At 41.8% G+C, this 26,410-nt stretch overlaps 1 protein-coding gene across 1 annotated transcript; it reads right to left on the reverse strand.

The window, feature by feature from the left end:
• Window positions 1–11,265: 11,265 nt before the first annotated feature.
• AMER2 (APC membrane recruitment protein 2) lies at window positions 11,266–16,795 on the reverse strand. The gene is made up of 2 exons (XM_081328075.1): window positions 15,697–16,795; window positions 11,266–15,522 (listed from the first exon to the last, which is right to left on the reverse strand). Exons 1-2 carry the CDS (start codon window positions 16,730–16,732, stop codon window positions 14,642–14,644), a joined length of 1,917 nt encoding a protein of 638 aa, XP_081184201.1. The 5' UTR covers window positions 16,733–16,795; the 3' UTR covers window positions 11,266–14,641.
• Between the last annotated feature and the right edge of the window lie 9,615 nt (window positions 16,796–26,410).

Raw genomic sequence — 26,410 nt, forward strand, 5'->3', positions numbered from 1 at the left:
GTGCACGGAGGGCCGTATCGACATCTGGGATCGCGCCCCCGCTGCTTGCGAGCGGTGACGCGCTCCGACCCTCCAGTTAGCACCCTTTTGCCCGGGGGTGAGGGTGATCAGGCCCCTGAGCTCAGGCTGGTTTACCTTAATGCCAGATCCATTGTTAATAAGGCTCCCCTCGTTCGAGACTTGATCGAGGAGGAACGCGCAGATCTGGCATGCATTACGGAAACCTGGTTGGGCTCGGAGGGAGGGGTCCCTCTGATTGAGTTATGCCCCCCAGGTTTCCGTGTGCTACACCAGCCACGGGCTCAGGGTAGGGGCGGTGGGGTGACGGTGGTTATTAGGGAGACTTTATGTCTGCAGGAGACCACCATTGTCCAGATTGGCGGGAGTGAGTCCCTCCTCCTGAGATGTGGTTCTCGGGTTCAGATGAGCTTGTTGCTTACATACCTGGCGCCCAGCTGTGTGGCAACAGCTCTGCCCGAGCTGCTCGACACCCTCTCAGGGTTGGCGGTGGAGTTCCCCAGGCTCATAGTGCTGGGTGACTTCAACCTGCCTTCCCTGGGAGGGTCATCGGAGCTAGCCCGGGAGTTCATGGCCTCCATGACGGCCATGGACCTGACCCAGGTAATTCAAGGCCCGACTCATGTGGGGGGGTCACACTCTCGACCTGGTGTTCCTGTCTGGACAGTGGTTGGATGATTTGGGAGGGGGTTTACCGGTTGTTACTCCCCTGTCATGGTCCGACCATCATCTCCTGCGGCTGGTCTTCCGTTATGCCACCCCCCGCTGCTGGGCGGCGGAACCAACTAGATGGTTCTGCCCCAGGCGCCTAATGGACCCTGAATGGTTCCAGATGGCGCTTGAGTCTATACCTATCACCCTCACTCACAGCCCAGCTGATGCCTTGGTGGATGCCTGGGAAAGGGCGGCCACTGAGGCACTCAACTGTGTTGTACCCTTGCGACCTCTGACCCAGTGCAGATCCCGTTGGGCTCCATGGTTTTCTGTGGAGCTCCGAGAGATGAAACGTCGGAGACGGGGTCTAGAGAGTGGTTGGAGGTCCAGCCGTTCCGAATCTGACTGATTGCAGTTAAGAACCTTTATAAGGTCTTTTCTTGCTGCGATGAGGACGGTGAGGGCTAATTACTTCGCCGCCCTCATCGCGTCTGCAGATAATCACCCGGCCGCCCTGTTTAGGGTGACTCGCTCTCTTCTTAACCAGGAGGTGAGGGAGGATCCCTTGCAGGGACGGGCCAAGGAGTTTAGTCATCATCTGACGGACAAAATCGCTCAGATCCGGGCCGGTTTGGACTCTGACTGGGCGGAGTCTGACGTGGAGGAATCGGACGGTCTTGAGCATGTTATCTGGACTGAGTTCGATCCTGTTTCCCCTGATGATGTGGACAGGATCATGGGGAGGATGAGCTCCACCACCTGTTTGTTGGATCCGTGCCCCTCCTGGCTGATTTATGCAGCTCGGGAGGGGACACGAGGCTGGTTCCAGGCAGTAATAACTGCTTCCTTGAAGGAGGGTGTCTTCCCCGCCGCCTTGAAGGAGGCGGTGGTGAGACCCCTCCTCAAAAAGCCTGCCCTGGACCCGGCTGTTTTAAATAACTATCGTCCAGTCTCCAACCTTCGCTTTCTGACGAAGGTTGTTGAGAGCGTGGTGGCGCATCAGCTTCCTCTGTTCCTGGAGGAAACTGATTATCTGGACCCGTACCAATCGGGTTTCAGGCCCGGGCACAGCACGGAGACGGCATTGGTCGCGCTGGTGAATGATCTCTGGTGGGCTCGGGACAGGGGTTGCTCCTCTGTCCTAGTCTTATTAGATCTCTCAGCGGCTTTCAATACCATCGACCATGGTATCCTACTGCAGCGTCTCAGGGGGCTGGGAGTTGGAGGCACTGTTTTGCGGTGGTTCTCCTCCTATCTCCTGGGCCGCTCACAGTCGGTGTTGACGGGAGGGCAGAGATCCACCCCGAGGGCTCTCGTTTGTGGAGTTCCTCAGGGGGCGGTTCTCTCTCCCCTCCTCTTCAACATCTATATGAAGCCGCTGGGCGAGGTCATTCGTGGTTTCGGGGTGGGGTATCATCAGTACGCTGATACCCAACTTTTTTTCTCCACCCCGAACCAACCCAGCGATGCCCTCGCCGTGATGTCCCGTTGCCTGGAGGCGGTCCAGGTCTGGATGGGGAGAAACAGGCTTCATCTCAATCCTGCCAAGACTGAGTGGCTGTGCATATCAGCATCTTGGGCTAACCAAAGTATTCCATCTTTAACGATGGGGGGTGAGGTGTTACCCCCCGTTGATAAGGCTCGCCACTTGGGTGTCCTCCTGGACTCACGGCTCAATTTTGAAGATTATATAGGAGCCGTGACCAGGGGGGCTTTTGCCCAGGTTCGCCTGGTGCGCCAGTTGCGACCATACCTGGACCGAGATGCCCTACGCAGTCACTCATGCGCTCGTGACCTCCCGTTTAGACTACTGCAACACTCTCTACATGGGGCTGCCCTTGAGGACCACTCGGAGGCTTCAACTGGTGCAGAATGCGGCCACGCGAGTTGTGATGGGGGTTTCCAATGCACCTAGACATGCAATGAATCTACACTACAAGGAATAAAACATTCCAGATAATTCCAGAATATTCCATTTCATCTCAGAAACTCTGATCTAGTTGTTCCAAAGGTGGTTAAGAAGCTTTCCATAAATTAACCTTCTGACTTGGGGGTGAGATTCTTAACGGTGGCTATACATAAAATTAATATTAATTAACTAACTAGGTAACCATATCAATAAAATTACTATGCATCCGTAGATAGGGCTCGCAACTTGGGTGTCCTCCTAGATTCACAACTCTCCTTGGAAGATCATATAGGAGCTGTGACTAGGGGGGCCTTTGCCCAGGTTCACCTGGTGCGCCAGTTGCGGCCCTATCTGGACCGGGATGCCTTGCATACAGTCACTCATGCGCTCGTGACCTCTCGTTTAGACTACTGCAACACTCTCTACATGGGGCTGCCCTTGAGGACCACTCGGAGGCTTCAACTGGTGCAGAATGCGGCCACGCGAGTTGTGATGGGGGTTTCCTAATACTCCCATGTAACACCTCTACTCCGCGAGCTGCATTGGCTTCCGGTTGCCCTCCGGGTGAGATTCAAGGTGCTGGTGATGACCTATAAAGCCCTGAATGGCTTGGGTCCAGGATATTTGAGGGAACACCTGCTGCCAGCATCAGGTTCCCTTCGTCCAGTGCGCTCACACAGGGAGGGTCTTCTCAGGGTGCTGCCGGTAAAAGATTGCCGGCGGATAACACCCAGGGGGAGGGCCTTCTCTGTGGGTGCGCCTGCCCTCTGGAACCAGCTGCCCGTGGAGCTCAGGACTGCCCCTGACCTGCGTTCATTCCGCCGGGACCTGAAGACTTGGCTCTTTGAGCTCTCTGGCCCAGGCTGAGAATTTTTAACTGGGGTTTTTTATTTTCAGGGATAATTTAATCTTTTTAATTTTTTTTAACTTTTGTATTTTGTATTGGTTTGATTTTACACGCCCTGTAAACCGCCCTGAGTCCCTCGGGAAAGGGCGGTATATAAATCTAATAAAATAAAATTTAAATTTAAATTTAAATCCATGTTGTTCTCAGACTAGCAGATTATCTCCTAGCTGTTTCTTAGATTCACCTGAAGATACTCAAGACTGAACTTGGAAATGGCTCTACCATTTTTATTGTCAATCAACTGAAATTATTGACAGGTATTTTATTTATTTATTTATTATTTATTAATGGGACTTATATCCCGCCCTATCTCCCGAAGGACTCAGGGCGGCTAACAACAACAAAATTAAAGATCTCTGTACAATAAATTAAAATTAAAAATTAAAATAAATTAAGATTAGAGTTAAAAGTTGTAAACATAATTAAAATCCCTGTCAGTCCAGGTCAGCCAGGTGGAAAATGAGTGTTTTGAGGCCGCGGCGAAAGGACTGGAGATCTTGGGTCATCCGAAGCTCAGGGGGGAGCTGGTTCCACAGGGCTGGCGCTCCCACAGAGAAGGCTCTTCCCCTGGGGGTCGCCAGCTGACATTGTCTAGCCGACGGTACCCTGAGGAGGCCTTCTCTGTGTGAGCGTACTGGGTGATGGGAATTTGATCCCAGTAGCAGATGGTCCTGCAAGTATCCCGGGCCTAAGCCATGTAGGGCTTTAAAGGTAAGTACCAGCACCTTAAATCTCACCCGGAGGGCAACCGGTAACCAATGAAGCCCACGCATGAGGGGTTGTAATATGGGAGTATCGGGGTGCTCCCATCACTACCCGTGCAGCCGCATTCTGCACCAGCTGAAGCCTCCGGGTGGTCTTCAAGGGCAGCCCCATGTAGAGAGCATTGCATTGCACATTATAATAATCTCAGCAGCTGTAGGGGGTTGAAGTAACTCTTTGGACATATACTTACTGATATGCTGGAAGGTCCCAGAAACAATATATGGATCTTCTAGCTCACTGAGATTTACATGATGAATGCTGCATCAGTATTCAGATTAGACGTTTCTATTTTATTATGGAAGCTAGAAACCATGGCCCCGATGCAGCAGTCATTGAAGACAAGTACATATACTGAATAATTACAATTTTATTCTTCAGTGCAAGTGCCCACAAACAAAAGACTAGTTCCAGACATGGATTTGCTTTACTGAATCAGGCAAAATATTTATGATACCAGACACACATTTGCATCCTAAATCTTCCTTTGTACTCCATGGCAACTACCTGCTCAGTCAACATCAATTCATATTAAATACCATAACTTTGGCTAGACTGCAATTGCAAATAGCATCAATGTTTAATAAATCCAAAATTAATTAATTACTGAAACAGCAAAAACTTTTAATTCTGTACTTACTTTACTTCTGTATGGAAAAAAAATAGACTGAACTGTTTTAGATACTTCAATGACTTCTTTAATGAAGCACAGAAAATTATTATCATCATCCTTACAATCCCAAACCAGTTTTATCAACTTGCTAAAAAAAAAATTCTTTAAAAATTTGAATTAAAATTATAAAAGAAAAAAAATCATACATTAACCACAAAATGAGGACAGGCAGATAGATAGCACAGTAGACAGCACATTCAATTCACCAAACTTGAAAGGATTGATCTCTTTTCTACCATCACAAACTAAATTAAGTTTGGTATTGATTGTGTTAACTTTAAATTGCACAGGTCAAACACCAAGTGCTAATCCTGGACTGAATTGCTGGTAGCATATAGAATAAAACAACAGCAATATATGTAATTTGCATGTAGATGTCATGGGGAAGATCACCCAAATACGGAAAACAATTAGAATTCCATCTGATAGTAAAAAAAACATTTAAAATATCAGTTGACTGATATTCAAAACCAAAGCTTTTCATTTTGCATGAAATGCTCTGGAATAAATATCCAGCTGTTGAGGAGGATAGGAATTATCACGAAGTCTTTTAAATGATTTCTGCACATTCAAAAATAAGGTGGTGACATATATTTTATTATTTCTCAACTTATATTGATGCCATGCATGAAATGATTGAAGCTTATGGTGTAGTATCTGTATTAGATGGAAACATCCACTTTTCCTTAAAAAAATGACTGCATTAATTTTAGTCAGAATGATAGCTCATTGAAGGACAAATTATTTCTCCATACCTTGTACACTTTTAATTCTTGCATGCTGAGAGAAATGAAATAAACAACAGCTATGATGAACGCTAATAATTTTTACACAGCACAGACACCTAATACAAAGCAAAATAGATTCTTTGAAATGATATTGTTGATCATCAAACCCCACATTTATTCTTTTAAATGAGCTACACCATTTGTCGATTAAATTTTGTCTACTTTGGAGAATGCAGTAAGACAATTCTGACAAGGGAGCAGAATGGAGTGGGCTGCTCATAAAAAATGCACCAATGAAGATGTTCACAGAAATGTATGACTGATGCTATGTGACATGCTTATAAACAATGCATATGCACCCTGCAGTGTGCTTGGACTGCAGAAGGAGAACAGATATTTGGCAGGAGAAAGATAAATTTGCCTGGAAAATGCACTTCTGGTTGAGTGAAAGAGGATGGGCATGGAGAAAGTATTGCTGGCAAAACGCAAACTGAATGAAAGATAACTAGCACATCATTATTGCTGGCATTAGGGAAAAATAAATAAGCATAGAATACACAGCGTAAACAGAGAGAAAATGCAGAATAGTAATGTAAACAAGTCATGCTAGCAGTGATCTGATCAGGCTATGAAAGATGAGTAGAATAAAACTACACAAGGAGATATGCAGTATCAAAGCAGAGAGCACAACATCTAGAGTACATTCGTAGTGGGAAGCGGGTTTGTGCCTATATATGAATGGAAGTGGAAAATAGATTTGCGATACATAATACAAATCTACTTTAAACAAGTGATACAAGCAATAACACTCACAGCCTATGATTGAGCAACACATCAGATGTGAAGGGATTTTCTATAAATGTACAGAATGCATAGATGCAGGGCTACTGGGATTTTGACAAGCTCTTGCATAATGTTAGATTTTGTGTGCTTCATACAAACAGGTGATATTAATCAGGTCACTCCAAAATATGGGATATAAAAAAAAAGTAGTTTGATGCAAACTTTGGGATCTTCTTAACTCACGGCTTGAAGAGGACTTAAACAGTGTCAATGATGGAAGTGCATTGCATTTTAATTAAGATTCCCAGATTTGTTTTAATTCTCTAAACTCAATAACAAATATTAATGAACGTTAATATAATCTGGAATTCCGTATTATCCCACCAGTTTGCAGCTTTTCATTTTAACTGCTACATACTGTAGCATGGTTCCTAATAATACGCAGCGCCTGAGTTCAGTATTTAAGAAATAACTTGCATTGTTTTATTTTATTCCTCTCAGTTTAGTTATACTAATTACTGATTCTACATCCATTCAAAAATAATTATTACTGCCATTTTGCCTAAAGATTCAGCACAGAATGTCATAGATGTCAAACAAAATCAGGAAATACAGCAAATAAAAGGATCAAAACATTTTACAAGCACAAGGAAAAGATGTCTGCACATTCTTTTAGTGCACTATTGCTTATGGGCAAAGAACTTAAGTCACCATAACTGCTGTGCCTGTAGCTTCACATTCATCTCATAGATGAAATGTATGTTTTCATGTTTTATGTTATAATAAAATCAGATTTGTCACCAAATTCATGTTAGACAAGGAGACCCAGCCTTTGGTAATCCCTGGGTTTTTGAAACATGTAATAAATACATCAGGCACATATTGAACAAGTTTGAAGTGACCAAATTTCTGGAAGCTCTGGCATCAGAGAAATAATGGGATTGGGCAGGGTGGAGTGGTGGTACCTTCTTCACATCTATTTGAGAATGCAAGTAGCAGAACCAAACTTTATATGTCAGAGTTATGGTATCCCACATTTGTGAACTATTATATTTGTAAAATTTTGGGGATTTCAGCTACAATATTTGATTCCCCCCCCCCTCTCTTTACAGTTCAAATAGAGATGGATTGCAACACGGCATACCAGATGAAAACTAAATCTCCCACGTCCACATTCAGAATCATGCCGTCCATAAATAGGTATTTTTTGCGACAAAATTAAAACTCCATGCAATTTACTCTCAACTTTTAGTGTCAAGTTTCACTGCATCCGCCATCTGGTTTCAAATCACATTGTTCCATTGTAGCAGAATATATCCCATAAATATTTAAAAGACCTTATGATTATGATCTCCCATTCAAAATGGGAATAGTGTGAATAAAATTACACGTGAACACATATGTGATGTCTGTTTACAAAAGGAGAAATCTGGAACATACTGTTGCTCTATTTAGTGTATAAATATATCAATTTCTATTCTACCATAGCCTTGATAAAGTATGTGTTTTCTCTCCTAAAGACAAAAGCAATGTGACTTCCTATTAGTAATGATGCAGTTCCTCATCCACATCCCATTTTCTTACAAAACATGGCTTCTGTACTTGATTGTGGAATCTAACTTTTATTCATAAGCATTATCCAAAACACAACAAAAATTGTTTTTGAGACCATGCTGTTAACAGCAAGAAAAGCTTCAGAGTGAGATCAGGTTCAGAATCAGACAGCTCCCCTTGTAACTTCTTGGCAATCCCATAAATTTCCAGACTAACTAGTAGTTTTGTTTCACCAGGCAAAACCATGGCAATTTGCTCTGATACAGAAGCATGCTGGAATTACCCTCAGAATATTTCAAAGACTTTGATGCAATATCATTTAAGTGTTAATAAATAATTCAGCAGAGGGCATGAAAAATTAACCAGAAATGGATTCTCCAAAGGGTAAATTTATAAATAAAAATACTACCATTTTGTGTGCTTTTTTCCCCATTGCTAAACTAGTCAGGATGTTTACAGGGTAATCAGTTTGCTTCTTCAGTAACACCAATCATGCATTTGCTCTGTGATGGCAGGGCCTGTTTTAAATCTATTCCATGTGCTTTATTCCCATGACTGCAGATGGCTACAATCCACATCCCATTTATCCTAGACTAAAGTCAATTGAATTGCTTTAGAATAAGTGGGTTGTGGATTTCTGCCAGTAAGAGCAATGCATGTACACTGAAATGAGAACGAACTCTTTGTGTCAAATGGAGACCACATTTTCAGCACAAATTTTACATCTATGAGAGTAAACTAGGGGTGCACAAGGCAGTTCATGCTACTAAAAGAAAAAAGTACCTCCTTCTGAAAATAGTTTCCTAAAATATGTGATATAAAATATTAGAACTATACTATAGTATGCATTTTCTAAAAACATATAAAATGTACTAGGTGAACAGGAAGTGCAAAGAGATTAAAATGCCTGCTCCAATATAGTCTTTATATGTAAATTACAGGATAACAACACAAGCATCATCCCAAATAGAAATTTAATAAAGTCTTCTTTAACAAATAAAAATAGTGACAATTATTAAAGGATACAGCATCTTTGGGACCTGAAAAACCAATTAGCCAATTAAGGCTGCAGAAATGCAAGAATCTCTGATTCACCTGCACAACTCTAAAGAATGCCTCCAAGATGGTAATCTTTTGTTTCTTTCCTAAATTTCTAAGTTAACTTTGCCCCCCTCAAACATTAATATATTAAGAGGGGTATATAGAGTACCAACAGAACTTTGTTTAGCATGCTTTTCAGTGCACTGTCTTAGATATTGTTTATTTTTCTAAAATACAAATATATCTATATATATATATTTAAAAATAAAAGGAGCCTGGCAAAAATTAGTCACATTTGCAAGTTGCAAAATTAAAGATTTGAAAATCATTAACTACTCAATACTATGCCTGGGAATAAGGCCACTGAGCAACAGGAATTATTTTAGAGTAAATAGGAATAAACTGAATTGCATGAAATGATGGTTTGTTAATAATTAGGGACAACTTTTAAAGACACTGGTTGTAGCAGCATGGGGGTTGAGTGTAATTGCAGATAAGAGTCAAGATTTGATTACTTCTAATTCAAAGGCAGCACAAAAAAAATAATTTTCGTGTCACCAGAATAATATGACATTTCCCCATGCTATGTTCTGCAGTAACTAAAGTTTTCCATTGCTTTTTCCACACAAGTTTCCTACACAGGTTTCACATTTTCTTGGTTCGATAAAGCGCCCTCGTCTTCAAATTCCGGGAATAGCTTGGCAAATTCACAAGTCTTAACTAATGACAGATATTTGTTAATTGTAGTCTTCTAAGACCTGCAGGCACCTTATTATTATGGAAGTAAGTAATAATCTGTCTATAATGTGGAATTCAAATATGGACTGCAAAAATTCAGATGACCACTAAACAGTTATAAGAAGCTGGTTATCTATACCTCCTTGCTATTAACCAGTGCTCTGGATTTGAACTAGCCAAGATCTGAACAGTACATTGTAGGGTCTTTTAAATAAATATTACTTTTATGGTAACTATTCTTTGTCTTCCAAAGATAGAATCACTTTATGGCTTTTATATGATTTATAAAGATCTGTATTATTATGGTAAGGAATACAAATACTTGGCTTCAGTTAATCTTTTTCAAGATATGATTGTCATCAACTTATAAATACTGCTAGCAGATAAATGACTTGCTACTGTACTGGGTCATATCAACTGATACAAGAATTGATTCCTTCTTAAATTCCTTATGGATTTTTTTGCCAGATGCCAGTCATTTTACCTTCACATCCATATGTTAAGACAACAGCCACCTTAATATTTTCATTATCATCGTGCATTTCCAACAGAATAAAAAGAAAAATAACCTCATCTTGACACTACAAAATGACGATCACTGATAGATTACCACTATGTTTATCAGAACCATGTAGTCCTCAACTTACAACTGTAACTGAGCCCAGTCATGATCTTCTTAAACAGGTCGGCACATGTTTTACAACCTTTTTGGCAGCAGTCGTGAACACCACAATCATTAAGTGATCATTAAGTGATTGTTCACTACGTGAATCATTCATTAAGTGATCATTAAGTGATTGTTCACTATGGAGCAATTTTTGTAGAAAATCAGAAGTAAATGTCAGTTTCAAAATGTCATAAATCACAATCACCTGACCATGGGACACTGCAAAAGGCGGTAAAAGTAGGCTGGTTGCTGAGCATCCAAAATGTAGTCACATGACTGTGGAGGGTCATAAACATTAGAGCAGGGGTCCCCAACCCCCAGTCCATGGACCGGCATTGGTCCGCGGCATGTCAGCAACTGGACCGCACAAACAAGCCCCATCTGCAGGATGCAGGCAGCATGCAAAACCATGCCCCCTCCGGTCCGTGGAAAAACCTTTCTCCACAGAACTGGTCCCTGGTGCCCCAAAGGGTGGGGACCTCTTCATTAGAGCTTTTAATCTGGATCATTGTCCCTTTCTGAAACTCCGCAATAATTTTGAATAGTCACTAAGCAACCCATCATAAGTCAAGAACTACTTAAATATATTTCTAATTAATTATGAATACTTTGAATCGTAAATTGAAATGAATATTATGCCTTGAAGCTTTATTTATTGATTTTCAGAAAAGGACAAGATGAAAATGAAAAATGAAAAAAATGAAAGACAACATATGTTTAATTTCTCATTATTCATGGAAAGGAAAACTTATAGTTAAATCTATTATTTCTTCTTATAAATATTCTACAGATAAACAAAATGTGTATGATGAAAGTTTGCAAGAGAAATAAGGAAATTTAAATATTGTTTAATATTTTAAATGGTGCGCCGTTGTTTTGTTCTGTAATTAACTCATCTCACAAATGACAACATTCTATTTCCATTGCAACTTTCAGCTCCCTGAGCTCTTATGTATGCATTATTTTTATAATAATACAAGGAGCCTGTTGATAGACTTGCTTAAACAGCATGCAAAAGGAAAGCATACCCTTCATTGATATAAAACAGAATAAACATTTCTTATATATTACTAGCATTAAAGCTCTGTATCCTTTACATGTTTCCTTCCAAAATATTACAGTTACAGTACAAATAAAAATGGTTTCATCTGATGTAGTTGCAGAATTCCCAGGGAAAGGGCCTACATTAAAGTGAGCCACTCACTATCTTCACCCTATTTTTAAAGCAAAATCAGACTAAATACCCATCCCTTTCTCATGAAAAGGTGATTAACTGTCAAAATGATCTGAGCGGAATTGCTTTGTATATCCTTGATCTTATCCTTTGGAAATTAATATACTTGCCATTTAGCACTTTGCAGAAATGTGTGCATGTATGGTATGTGTATCCATAGGAATATACATGCATATATATACATTAGGTTTGCATAAAGGAGTGCACCTGCAACAACCCACAAATATATTGTGAGACAATACCATATATAAAGTATTCCACCAGATAGTGCCTTCACATTCTAATAAGCATGCATTTTATATGGGAGATCTCAATATTTAAGCATGTTTAGAATGGATATTTCCGGCTTGAATATACAGCTACATAACAAATATAGAAAGGCTTTGATTTTTGCTTCTTTCACAAAATAATGGATGACATGACCCACCTCAAGTTTTTGACACATTATCTACAAACCATTAGAAACAGTTTTCTTACTTTCTAGAACTTAATGGTTAAGGATTAGAACCTATATATGCAACATTACAGTCAAGACACATTATTAGCTGAATCCAAAGATCATCCTTGCTTTAACCTCATATTTGTTTTTCTTAACTAGACATATTAGAAATTCCCTTTGAAAATTTCAATGAGAGCTGCTATTTGGGATAATAAACTTAAAGTCCACTTACAGCACAGAACATCCATACTTCAGAGCATGACCTATGAGTAGAAAAACCTGGCTAGGATCTCAAAAACATCCTTAAGTAGTTCCACATGCCTCATGCAGAAAGGAATAGACTAGGTTTGTTCCTCCATTTCTATTCTGCATAGCAAACTACTTATGAAAGTGAACCCAAAGATGTTTTTTCACGAAGCAACTCAACTTTCTTGTTTTTCTTTGAAGACATTTCACTTCTTATCCAAGCAGCTTCTTCAGCTCTGACTGGATGGTGGGGAATGGAAATCAGAGCTGAAGAAACTTCTTGAATGAGAAGTGAAACTTCTTCAAAGTAAAACAAGATAGTCCAGTTGCCTTGTGAAAAAGGATCTTTGACAACTATGACCCGGATGACTGAAAATCTCCATAGACATTTATGAAAGTGAAGTTACTTGAAAAAGTAGCTTGTAGCACCACTTTGACACACCATGGATTCAGTTGTTCACAGTAAGGGGAAAAAATAGGGGAAATACCAAATGACCCATTCTCAGGTATCTAAATTCAACTTTTTGGAGCTTGATCTTTACAAATAAACATACTGAATCTTGTTTTTTGCACTGCTATATATAAAGTACTTCAATATAATTTAATTAATATAAGCAATTAAACAATTGTTACTACATTCCAAACTTGTATTTTTAGCTTTCCTTTATTAGTATACAGCCTCTATGCTTTTGATGTGTATTTTGTATACCTAGCTTTATTTACTGTAAAAGCTAAAAAGGTTAAACAAATGCTAAATGAGTAAAATGTTAGTCGTGTGTAATTTGTTATTTTTAGTTAATACTTTGTATCTAGTTTTAAAAGCAAATTTTAATTATAAATGCATCAATTTTGCAAATGGATTGACATAACACCCTACTGTTCTTATCTCTCTTGAAAATAAGTCTTTAGGCAATAATGATACCTTATTGAAAAGATGTCAACACTGTATAGTAGCTACTTCAGTAGTACTCATATATTCTGTGGCCCTCAACACGTCTATTGTTGCCTGAGATTAAAAGGGGAAAAAAGAACACTTGATGGACTAAGAGTTTGCCAGTTGTTTTATTTCATTACTATAGGGATTAAAATTTAGGGAAGCAACTACTTTAAATATATCCCAAATTAAATATGACACCTTTGAAAATATTAACATGTTGGCAGTGCCTTAATAAGCTAAACATATTCTGTCTTAGAAATTCCTAGGAATTAGCTTTGTAAAAAGAAAACATCTCTGGAACTTTGGCTCTGATGCATGCATCATCTTGCAGGATCATTACAATACAGTTTTTATTCTGGGGTGGTACAGCCTATATAAAATTTTGTTCTAGTTTACAGTATTATAGGAAGGCTCACACATTTAGAACCATAAAACTACCAAGCTATAAAAACTAATTTTGCTTCAACTCTAGTAAATACAGAAAGACATTTTAATTATTAAAAATTGTATCACTAGTAGTAACATATGCACCTATTTATACATGAAGTACAATTTATTGTATAAATGTTGTATTTGCCTCTAACTTGACATGTAGGGAAGTTCCCGGAACCTGATTAGTTTACGCAATGGAAAAATATTGATGTAAACATCTCTGAAAGTTCACTAGATGTCTTCAACATCCATTTATATTAGTTCAGATCCAAAGCAGACAGAAAAGCAAGCAAAAATATATCTTCCCATTATAGAAACCCACCTAACTTGTTAATCAGCTACCTTTAATGAACTAAATCTGCTAACAGTAGATAGCGCTCTCTATATCTCGAATTAAATATCTGAACTTTTACTGCTGTTACTATTATTTAATTATTTTTGACACTTTCTCACAGCATTGGAGCAAGCATTTTCAATATAAGCCAAAAACATTTTTTAAAAAGTTTGTATATACTGAATAATTTCATTTGGTCCTCTTTCTCCCACAGCTCTGTCTTCTTAATACAAGTTTGCATTATTAATTCTATCTGGAAAAGTGGCCTCCAAAGCATTTTAGCGAATCAGGAAAAAACAGATATAAATGTTAAAAAAAGTGCTCAAAAAGAAATTTATATATAAATATGTGTATGTGTGTGGGATATATATACACACACACACATACATATATATACATACATACATACATACACACACACACACACACACACACACATTGTATTTCAAGATGGAATTGAGAAGCAATTGTCCCTTGCATTCATCATTCATAAAAAGTGGAAGTGTCTTCCTTTAGATGAGATCAAGGCCAAACTGCTTATCACAGGGTTCCTGAAAAGACTGGGATGCCCATTATTATTTCCTTTTATTTTTTGGCACTTTCATGATATGTGGCTGTTTTACCTGTTGTCCCTGCTAAGCTTCTGTAACTGGCTCGGTGTACAAGCACTTTTGAAACAGGGATTTTTGTTCTAGGAATCTCACTTTTGGTAGCCTGGTGGTGTACAATGTGATGGCTATTACTGGAATCCTGGCCATGGCTACCATGTGGTGATGTAAAATGCTTGATACTGATGGGTATCTTTGAATCCTTGAGTGAAGTTGTATGGGTTTTGACTGGACAAGTAGTTGTTATCGGAGATAATGGCTTGCAACAAGTCACCGTGGTGATATTTTCTGCAGAAGTCACAGTTGCTGTGTTTTCATCTGGATCAGTATACAGATCATAGAGAGCATCCCCACTGTAGCTGTCCCTGGGAATGACCTCTTTCTGAATGCTATTAGTATTGTCTTCTTCAGGTCCAGGTGTAGTAGAATCCCAATAGCCCTCGTCACTGCTGGGGATGGCTTCCTGCTGCTCCTTTTCTCTATTTTTCTGGTCTTCTTTCGGGTGGTGAACTGGAATCTGGCTAAGACCAATGTGCTTTCCATTTGCTGACCCATCCTGAACTCTCCTGACAAGCTTATCACCTTTGGAGGTCTCAGGAGATTCCGTCCTTCCTGCTGTCCCCTGTGGTTTCTCTTCAGTGTGTGACAATAAATCCCAGAACTCCTGAGTACAAGTGTCTCCCACCTGTTCAGGGCTGGCCATCTCCTCTCCTCCTCCCTGGTAAGTCACCACGCCGGCAGGCTTCTTGGAGGGCCCAGCTTTGCCAATCCCAGGGGCACTCCTCTCACTTCCACCTCCACCACTGCCACCGCCGCTGCCCACGTCATCTTCCTGGTCAGCAATAATGTCCCCACAGCCTGTAAGAGAGTCAAAGCTTTTCAGTGAAGTCACGTCAGCAAACATCAAACAAATACGGTCAATAGATGGCTCAGAGGGTGGATCAAGAGAGGAAGGGTCAGGGGCTGCTGCCGCCTCTTGGCTGCGGTCATACTTGGGTTCAACAGGGGGGGAAGACTTGATGGGGAGGTCACCTGTTTGAGCCGAGTCCTCCTTGATCTCTTGGCCATCACTAGCGGTGGATTCAGGATGGACCTCTTTCTCCTGGGGCAAAATCCTGGGAAGCTCCTCTCCTCCGGAGCCACCTGGTGCCGGCTGCGGTGCCAGGTCTGTGGTGAGCATGACCTCAGTGGCAAGGGGATTCATTGGCTGATCTCCATCCTTAGCGACCAGGGGTGTCAGGACGGGGTCAGTGGACGCTCCTGGTGCCGCCTCCTCTTTGATGCACTCCAGGCTGGCGGTGAGGGAGCCTGTATTGAGGATGCTGGGACTGGCCTGGCCCTCGGAGCCCTCACCGGCGTCGGCGTCGTCCTTCACCCCGCCGCCTGGCTTCTCCCGCCGGGACCACCGCATGCTGCTGAAGAGCCCTTTGAGGCCCCCGCGCCCTTTGGGTCTCTCACCTTTGCCGCCTTCGTCGGAGCGGCCGTTTTTACGCAACAGCGAAAAGAAGCTGTGCGACTTGCCCGCCGCCGCCGAGGACGAGCAGGAAGAGGCGGCTTCCTTGGCGGCCACAGCGGCGGCCCCGCTACCCGCCACACGACCGCTGCCGCCAGTCCCTGGGCCCTCGTTCCTGCCGCTCTCCACCTCCAGCACCTCGGCCAGGCCATCGTGGGTCTTGCTCCTCACCATGCCCGTTCCCTGCCCGCCGCCGCCGCCGCCGCCGCCTTCGCCGCTTTTGCTTTTGCCGCCGCTCCTTACACCGAAGATGTTTGGCATGGCGCCCCCGGATTTCCTTCGCTTAAACAATTTGAAGGCGGTTTTGTTCAGCTTGCCCGAGGGAGGCGGCGGCGGCTGCTCGCCCAGCGCGGTGGGTTCGCCACCATCGCAGTGCGCGTCCATGGCGGCGGCGGCCGCGGCGGCGCTGCCTTCCCCTCCTGCAGCCCCCACGGACGCCTGCGCTTGATTTCCGCCGCTCGCTCGCTCGCTCGCTCGGCTCTCACTGACAGCCTCGACGCCGCCGCCGCCGCCGCTGCCGCTGCTGCTGCTGCTCTGCCTGCCGCCCGTCACCATGGCAACCCAGGCAGGGCTGAGCAGCTTGCCTCCGCGTCGGGCCTGGGCCTGCGCCAGGCTCCGCCGTCCATGGCGGCCAACCTGAGCCACGGCACCCTCGTCCGAGCCGCGAGAGGGGCCGGGGGGGGGGGAAGGGAAGGGGGCGGCTCCTTTCTTCTCCGCCGCCCGAATGAGGAGGGGGGGGGAAGGCTGGTTTAATCTAATCCACTTGCGGCGGCTGGGACTGCGGCTGCTCATTCGCTCAGCCTCAGGGTCTGCGTGAGGGACGCGGGCTGGGGGCGGGTGATTTGGAGCATATGAAGCTCTTGCTTACGCTCTACCGAAGCGGGAAAGATGGTCTCGGCTTCTCAGACCCCTGGGAGTCCCTCTCTCCAGGACTTGTTAGCCGAGGGTACGGTTTTCTACCGGCGGGAGTGATGGTAGGAAACGGGACATAAACGAATGCCGTTCAATCTCTGCTTCGAAAGTCCCCCTAAGTCAGGGGTAGGCAACCTTGGCTCTTTTATGACTCGTGGACTTCAACTCCCAGAATTCCTGAGCCAGCATAGCTGGCTCAGGAATTCTGGGAGTTGAAGTCCACGAGTCATAAAAGAGCCAAGGTTGCCTACCCCTGCCCTAAGTGCAGCGACCTGTGGAAAGAAGCTGAACCCTAGTTCCCTATTCTAACCTTGAAGCTTGAATATCCATTCAAACCAAACAAAGCAGAGGTTGCAAGAGCCAGTTTGGTAGAGATTAAGGCGCCAAGCTACAAATCAGGAGGTGGTGAGTTCTAGTTCTGATTTAGGAATGAAAGCCAGTTAAGTGAGCTATTCTTTCTCTCTCAGCCCAACTCACTTCATAGGGTGGTGGTTCTGAGGAAACGAGGAGGAGGATTAGGTATGTTTGCCACCTTAAACTATTTATAAAAGGAATAAAGGTGGGATTAAAAAAAAGAACGCACATGTTGAAAACTCACCATGGACTAAGCGGGATGGCAATAAACTTGGATAGAGTATGATGCTGTTCTTTGAAAGAAAAACATTTTACAGGTAGTCCTCCACTTACGACCACAACTAAGACTAGAATTTCCTTTGCTAAGCAAGTAGTCATAGTCACGCTGGATTTTATGACCTTTTTGCCACAATTGTTAAGTAAATCACGGCAGATATTAACTGAATTACATAGTCATTAAATGAATCCAGCTTCCCCCGTTGACTGCTTTTTTGGAAGCTGGCTGGGAAGGTTGCAAAATGGCAATGAGTCCGGGGTGCTGCAACTGTGTAAATACAATGGCAGTTGCCAAGCTTCCAAATTTTGATCACTTGACTAGGAAAGCTGCCAAGGTCATAAGTACGAAAAGCAGTCACTTTTTTTCAGTGCCATTGTAACTTGGATCAGTTGCTAAATAAATATTGATAAGTCGAGACTACCTTATACTTCAAAATACAGCTCTAAACCCCCAAATGCATTTCATAACTGTTTAAGCAATTAACCAGAGGTTCTGAATTGGTTATATAGCAAAAATAGAAAATTGATTGCATCAAGCTGATGCAAAATGCAAAAAAAAGGTTTTGACTCAGCCTAGTTCTTTTATTTCAAGAACAGCAGCTGGGTCATGTTTTTGTATCAGAACTATGTAAAAGAAAACAGAACTATGTTCACCCTGAGAATCTTTTGCTGCATTAAATTGAGATAGCTTTCCTCTATCTTGGTGCTTTTAAGATAGAACAAAAATCTCTGGAGATCCAATTAACATCTCCCATGTGTCAGACAAGACTTCTCATTGCCCCCAAATCCTTTTAAGAACAAGGTATGTTTTGTATTCATTTGCTGTAGTCATGGGTGATTCTGCTTTCCTGCAAATGTTTTATCCATGTCACTTTTCAGAAATTATTTTGAGGTCTGCGATTAGACTTGTCACTATGATGCTATTTATATAACTCCAAAAATGCAAGTTCAGATAAATTAAATTATTATATGTACTTATATGTCAATCATAAACATATTTAATACATGAGTTTTGTTTATGCCGTGCTATGGACAATTATGAATGTATTTTACATATGATATAAAAAGACTGCTTTCTAGTTGAATATTTTATTGATAAATGTTAAAATAACATCATCATAACCCCTAGGCATATTATATTAAAGCTAGTAATTATTTATTTTTGATAAAAAATGTCTCTGGATGCTTACTTAATAGGTTCACCACTTTTTAACAGATTACATGCATATACACTAATTCATCTTGGCCTTAGGAAGTATGCAGAATAGTGATTTTATTTATTTATTTTATTTATTTTAATTGGTTAAAGGCAAAATCTATTTAACTGGTCTGAGTAATAGTTAGCAAATGTTTGAGGAATATAAAAATAAAAAAGGATAAGGCAATGTACAACAATGGCTACCCACAACATTTCCATTTTTTTAATATACATTTTATGCTGCTTCCTGCTTTTCTTATCAAGGTAAAGTGAACATGTTACATAAGCAAATCAAACAGAACATACTGTACACAGCAAAATTATATTTGTTTTAGAAGCCGAATGCTGACAGACAATTAATACAATTACAGTATGCAATACACTGTAAGAGGAAAAAAGAGAAAGAAAATTGAATGAATTTTAATCCAATAAACCTCTGTACCCAAGACTTAAATTGATTTGGTTTTTACAGTTTGTCCAATGTCTTGATCAGCACACCACTCTGGCTGTATATCAATTTAAATCCACGCTTTTCAAATTTGGCAACTTTAAGATATGTGGAGTTCAACTCCCAAATTTCCCAACCAGTATGATGGCTTAAAAGGAGATTACTACAGGCAATTAATGCTAGTTTTTAAACTAGCTTCTTGAAAATTGCAAGCAATACATCTAAAAACCAGCTAGGGGTGTCTAATGTAGTTTTTCATGTGTGAGAGCTTGTGCCCCAGTTCACTCACAGAGCTATTTATGCTCATTTGTTCCAATTAAACTATTTAGAAAATGGAATAGTGGTAGGCTTGAAGCAGAAAATCTGGCTGGTTTTGATCCCTATGACATGCTAGAAGTTTTGCTGAGCTGTTTTGGATCAAACATGCTTTGCCAGAAACAAAGCTTGGAACATTTTGCTTGTTTGGGTTTGAGCCAAAACAAAATTTCCAGATATGTCAGAGTCATTTTATGGGGCAATTAGGGAAAAGCTGGTGCACATCTCTCCCTCTTTCCTCCTGCCCTGAATGCTCAGCGTGCTGGCACCCTTCCCCTTCTTTCTGTTTTTTTTCTTTTTCTCCCCTACTTCCTCTCAGCAGCCATTCTTATGTCAAACAGCCATGTTCCCTGTCACATCCAGATCACGCCCTGTGCACATGTTTTGGTTTGGTCCTGGACCCCTCAAAGCCAGCTTTGGGATAGAACCCATTTATGCATGGAATATATTATATAATAAGTGTTTGGTAAGGTTTTTTTTAATATGAGAAAGAAGGTAGCTATCTAATTTCTACAATGTGTTTCAGAGAGTGGGTGCCACAACTGAAGGTACACTACCGTGGCAATTAAAAAAAAATTTTAAAAAAACTTTTTACGTAAAGAAAAATTTATGATTGGAAAAAGGATCATATCTTGGTAGTAGAACAATATGTACAAAGTGCCAGATTGGAGCCCTAATATTTCCTGTAAAAAGGCTCAGATAGCAGGAAATGGAAAGAAAAACCTCTGCCTGATATGCTGAATTTGCTGTTTTGATCAGGCTGGAGAGAATACTGATTCAATTGGACAAATATTTGCAGTAAGTGTACATAAAGGGGTTATTAATGGAATATATCCTGTGCACGTGAGCGGTCATAAGATCTTTTAACAAAGATTGCTTTTGTTGACATAATCAAAGTACTTTGAGAATGGAAGTCCTACTCCATGCTATTAGCTAAGGAGCACTACAGATGCAGTATTTAAAATCTGGGTCAGAGAGAAGGCTTTGTGAATATGTAAAAGGGGCTTGTTTTGTGCTTTTTCGCTTTGGGGAAGAAAAGGCTTCTAATGTTTGGTCTAGAATCTAATATGTGATACTCTGTACCAACAACCTATCCACAGCTGCCACATTACATAAGGCAGATATTCAGACAAACTATTATTTCACAGTCTGAGTAAACAGAAGCTTATGTTGAAGAAGCAAACAAAGAAAAACCCAGTTAGGAATCTAGCTGGAAACCACTACAGTTTCGAAACAACAAAATGCTGTGATACAGCTGGTAGAATTAAATGCCTTTGTAAAGGGATCATCTCCTTGAACTGTGTATCTCTCCATTTTGTTGAGCCACCCAGCAAGGTGTCCTTCAAAGCCTCCGTTCTCTGTGTCTGTTCAGGTGAGCTTCTTTGTGCTAGTGGTGGCAATAGCAGCAGCTCTGTTCTGCAAAATATTCAACTTTCCACAGCATCTTCTCCATAATATTCCAACAAGATAGGCTAAGAAATTAAAATGAGAAGCAGATGAGAGGCAGCTTTATGGATGAGTCCTATCAGGCAAACAGGCTCTGACTAGTGCTGTGGGATGCCAGGGGTCAGCCTTTATAACATGGATCTAATTATTCTGTGTTATCCGTAATGACACAAAACTGTACTGAACAGTATAGTTGCCAAGTGTTATTCTGCTCTGCTATAAGAAGTTTGCAGTTGGCTGTGGTCCAGCTCTAGCAATAATTTAAAGGAACACAAATGTCAATATACCACAGAGAGAGAAAGAGAGCATACATATACACTACACAAAGCGTTTCTTTATTACCTTTTATCTCCTGTTTTGAATAGTTTGGTACAGAATGCTTCAAGACACAATTTGCACATCCTTGGATTAAAAAGAAAAAACAAAGAAGGGATTGTTTTCAAGCTGACCGAGAAGACTTGATCTTGTCCCACTTCTGCCATGAGTGCTGAATGGATCTACGGGTATATTATCTTTTAGCCCTTCTTCATAAAATGCTATTGATGTATCAGACAAAAGGAGGGTTTAGAGTTGCATAATGTTTACATTATGTGGGAATACAAATTTAGAAATGCATTGCTATGCTGTGAGTGGAAATAACACACCGTATTACAAGAAGACTAATTGCAACCAGGAGAACCATATGCCTGTTCAACTTTTGTGGATGGACAACTCCAGGATCCTCCTTTCCATTTGTAGGATTCTTTACATTAGAATTGGCTTATACAGCCCTGTAAATACAATACTTTTAGGCTTGCAGCTATCAGTTTCCTAACAATATTGGTCAGAGAAGTAATAATTCTGGGAACTGTTGTCTCAATATATCCGGATGACACTATATTAGGAAGGCTTAGGACTATAAGATGACTTTCTCTATAACATAGGACACCTAATTGCTAAAAGATGGCAGTCAACTAGAAATCAAGTAGATTTTCCTGGAAACCAAGTTCATGAACTTATGTCACTATCTAAAAAGAAATAGTTCCAGATCCATAGCAGATTGTCTTGTTTATTGCATGTATTTGTGTGTGTGCGCGCCCATGCACCCACATGCTAGTCTTTTAAGCCTTAATTTTCAAATATAGGGTATAAATGGTATATGTGTAGAAGTAATTGGCAAACTATCCTGGGCTCTTGGGGAAATGATGAAATATAACAAATAAATACTCCAGACAGAATGGAATAGACTAGAGTAGAGTAGAGTAGAGTAGAGTAGAGTAGAGTAGGAGCTGGAAGGGACCTTGGAGGTCTTCTAGTCTAGCCCCCCGCTCAAGCAGGAGAACATATATCATTTCAGACAAGTGACTGCCCAGTCTCTTCTTAAAAACTTCCAGTGATGGAGCACCCACAATTTCTGAAGGCAAGCTGTTCCACTGGTTAATTGTCCTCACTGGTAGGAAGTTTCTCCTTAATTTCAGGTTGCTTCTCTCTTTGATCAGTTTCCAACCATTGTTTCTTGTCTTGCCCTCTGGTGCTTTGGAGAATAGTTTGACCCCCAGTAGTGTCCTTATTTTTGGTCCTGACTTAAAGTATTGCAATGTCAATAGGATAAAGTAGGAAGGTCTGTGGAATTCACAACTTAGCAGTGGTGACATAGATGAGCTTAAAATGGAATCTAGATTTAAAATATCTTACAGTTTATCTCCATTGATATATTATCAGATATATTAGTTTTTAATTAATAAGATGATGGCGAAGTGACCTACATATTATCATTCTGAGAACTGAGCTCTGAAAGAACTAAAATGCCCAACCCCTGATTTATTTCCACAAGGATTACCGCTTAGGATTTTCATTTTAACCAGATGGAAGAGTCAACAATCGTTCCCCCCCCATCCAATTGCAATTTGTAAGACTTACAGTAGTGGCCAAAATTGTGGAAACCTTTTGGGAAAAGTGTACATTTGAGGTTTGATAGCTAATAACACCACTTTTTTTGGACTAGTACCATAAAATTATATATCAATGGCAAGATAATTTAATCAAGAATGTAATGCAATAATGTTTATGCAGGATTTGCTATTAGAATAGCAGTTATAAAGAAGAAAAGTGAAACAGAAAAAACAAGATATACAAAAATTATCACCATAGAAAAAATGAGATATACAAAAATTATCACCATGTCAGTTAATACTTAGTTGGGTAACCTTTAGCATGAATTACAGCCTTACAATGTCTTCCCATGGAGTGAACCAAGTTCTTTAGTTCTGCAGCTATTATAATGTGAAGCCAAGATTGAATGATTGCTTCTATTAACTGGGTTTAATTGCTGGGTTGCTTCTGACTAACAAGTTTCTTTAGTCGGCTCCATAGATTTTCAGTTGGGTTAAGGTCTGGGCTATTTCCAAGCCATTCCAGCAGTGGAATATGATTATCTTGAAACCACCTTTTGCACACAGCAGCAACATGACATGGGGCTGAATCCTGTTAAAATATAAATGCTTCATTGTCTTGGAAAAGATCAACCCCAGATTATAACACTAACTGGGTGTTTCACGGTACATGTAATGCAATCAGGATGCAAATCTTCTCCGATTCTTCTCCTTATGTCACTAGCAAACAGGGAGATCTTGGTCTTATCACTCCAAATAACACTGTCCCATTGTTCCTCTGTCCAGCTAACATGAGTTTTAGCCCAGTTTAGTCTTTTCAACCTTTGTTGAAAAAACCTTTGAGATAAAAGTGGCTTTTCTCATGAAATTCTAGATTTTAGGCCAAATTCCTGCAGTCTGCGCTGAACAGTCCTTGCACTCAACTTCGCATTGCATTATGCCATTTCATCTTGTATACACCCAGATGATTTTCTTCTGTCACATAGGCACAGTCTCTTAATTCTTCTATCATCACTTGCTGTTGTGCACCTTTTCCTGCCTTTACCAGTGTGCTTTTGTAGTGACTCCTTATACCTCTTCAAAAACTTAAAAATGCCACCTTTGCTTAAGTTTCCCCAAATTTTTTACAATCAGATGAAGGAAAGCTACCAGATATCAACCTAAGCAAGTTGTGCTTCCTTTTTCTGGTGATTTGGCTATAACTTTTCATAAAATACAGATAACTGAACAAACTTTGTTGCATTATATTCTTGATTAAATTAACTTTCCATTGATGTATAATTTTATGGTACTACTCCAAAAAAAGTGGTGTTATTAGCCTCAGTCATTTTTGGGACCACTACAAAACGGATGAGTTCCCAGTGCTTCCCCATCTCCAGGCGCACTGGTTTGGTTAGGTGAGTGGCAGGAGCTCCTCCATAAAAGATCCATCTGCTTGTTCAAACCTCATAGTTATGGGCAATAATTTGGCACGAATGCCTACTCTAAGTACCATGCGGAGGTTGATTAGGCATCTGGTGCAGCCTGAGTCAATTAAAACATGCAAGCCCATCTGGGATCCTGTCTTAGAGACTAAGAGCTTCACAAACATGGCAAAAGGCAGGACGGGCTGACTCATCATCAGGTTGTCTTCTCCCTCATCATTGCTGTCATAAGGGGCAGGCGTAGGCAAGCGCTCTGCTGGAGTCTCATGTTTCCCCTGGGAGGAGAAGTAACTTGCGCAGCTTGCTCCTGGCAAACCCAATTTGACTTCTTTCGCACTGCACGAGTTTCCTATTGGGTTTTGTGGAGGCAGTAGGTGCGTTCTTAGCTGGAGGAAATGGGACTGGACAATCAGCTGTTCAGTGTCCAATCTGCCCATATCTGAAACACTTGATCGGGGGTCCAGTAGGTACTCTAGAAAAGTCAGAGGCTATGGCAGGTGAGGGATATCGGGACACTTGACGTCTTTTTTGGGTTCGTCTTGGTCTGGACTCTGATGCTGGGGGTCTCTGGTAATGGTCCAGATCGATGTCTAAGGTTATAGGCAGGTGGTACTGTTGTGTATGTAGAAATGCCAGGCTAGTATAGCCACCACAACACCAGGTGGAATTGGTCGGGCGTCCTGACTGGTCAACCTGTTCGGCGGGAAATATACAGCACCAGGTTGAGTGTTACCTGGCCGGCAGGAAAATAGAGCAAACAGGTTGGCTGGAGTCATGGCATCAGTAGGCTATAAGAGGACACTGGGGGGTTTGGGGACTCAGTTCCATCTTGTAATCAATAAAGGTACCTTGCACTATGTTGACTTGTTCCTGTGTCCACGCGGTCGCCCACACTACAACAGGTACCATTCATGAAGCTGGTCAGGGATCCCCCCTATAGGTGCACGCATGGAATAATTCATGATCTAAGCCTGCTTTGAAGTGGTGAATCAGTGATCGCTCAGGCCACTGCCTGATTCATCTGGTCACTTTTCAGAATTCTCTTACATATTCTTTCGCTGACTGGCCCCTCTACTTCATATTATGGATGTCCTTTTCAGCTTGCAGGGCTTAGGATTTGTCTTTGAATCTGGCTCTCAGCTTGCCCATAAACAGACTGATGTCCCACAGTTCTGGTGCCTGCTCATCGTGTAGGCTAGTCACCCATTTGGCAGCTTCCTCTTCCAGGTTTGTTGCTAAGTCATCAGGTAAGCATTCATATAATGATTCAGATGAGCCCCCACCTGATTCAGGAAAAAAGACAGTTTCTTGGGGTCCCCATCAGTTGTGGATTTGATAGGGGGTGGGCCCCCAGGCCATTGCCCCCAGTAAGCTTGCTGTATGCCTGGCTGGTGGTGCTGGGGTTACAGAAGGGCCTATCCCTGGAAACCCCTTGGCTGGGCACCTGGGCTGGCAGGGCATCGATCTCAGTCGGGGCTCTGCCAGAGCACTGGGCTTAATGTTAAAGCTGGTCTAGGCAGCGGGGAGGCACCACGAGCCATCGCTATGGGACTGGGGCTTTGCTGAGGAGGTGGAAGAGTTGGGGGGCGCCTTTTGTCTTGTCTACTGGAAATCACCTGGCTGGCAATTGGCTCCACTTCTCCCATCTTGAGTTGGTCAAACTTTTCCTTCAACTGCTCAACGGAGTGGCTGTGGATGGCAGTCAGGTACCTCCACTCCCCTGATTCATCCCACCCATCCGGCTGCTTCACCTTCCTCAGCACAGGTGAACGAGAGCTGTGGGATGAGATCAATGAGAATTCAACCTCAGCAGCCTTAAAGGTGCTTCTCTGCTGCAGGGCAGCATCCAATCACCAATTCCCTCTAAGGGTCAGTACTCCTTCTTGCTGCATCAGCTTCTCTGATGGGATTGCCTGGGCTTTCGGCCTCACTCCAGCTGCAGGGGCTGCACTCTCTGCCTGGGCTGTAGCCTGTGTTCCATCAGCCAAC

This window comes from Vipera berus (assembly GCF_964194415.1).
Source record: "Vipera berus genome assembly, chromosome: 4".
Lineage (NCBI taxonomy): Eukaryota > Metazoa > Chordata > Lepidosauria > Squamata > Viperidae > Vipera > Vipera berus.

Excerpts from the sequence above, each read along its gene's own strand:
- AMER2 (XM_081328075.1), bottom strand. The coding sequence starts at position 16,732 with ATGGTGACGGGCGGCAGGCAGAGCAGCAGCAGCAGCGGCAGCGGCGGC. Across the intron at positions 15,523-15,696 it reads GGAGGACTCGGCTCAAACAG|GCTGTGGGGACATTATTGCT; the intron begins GTGACCTCCCCA and ends ACTCTCTTACAG.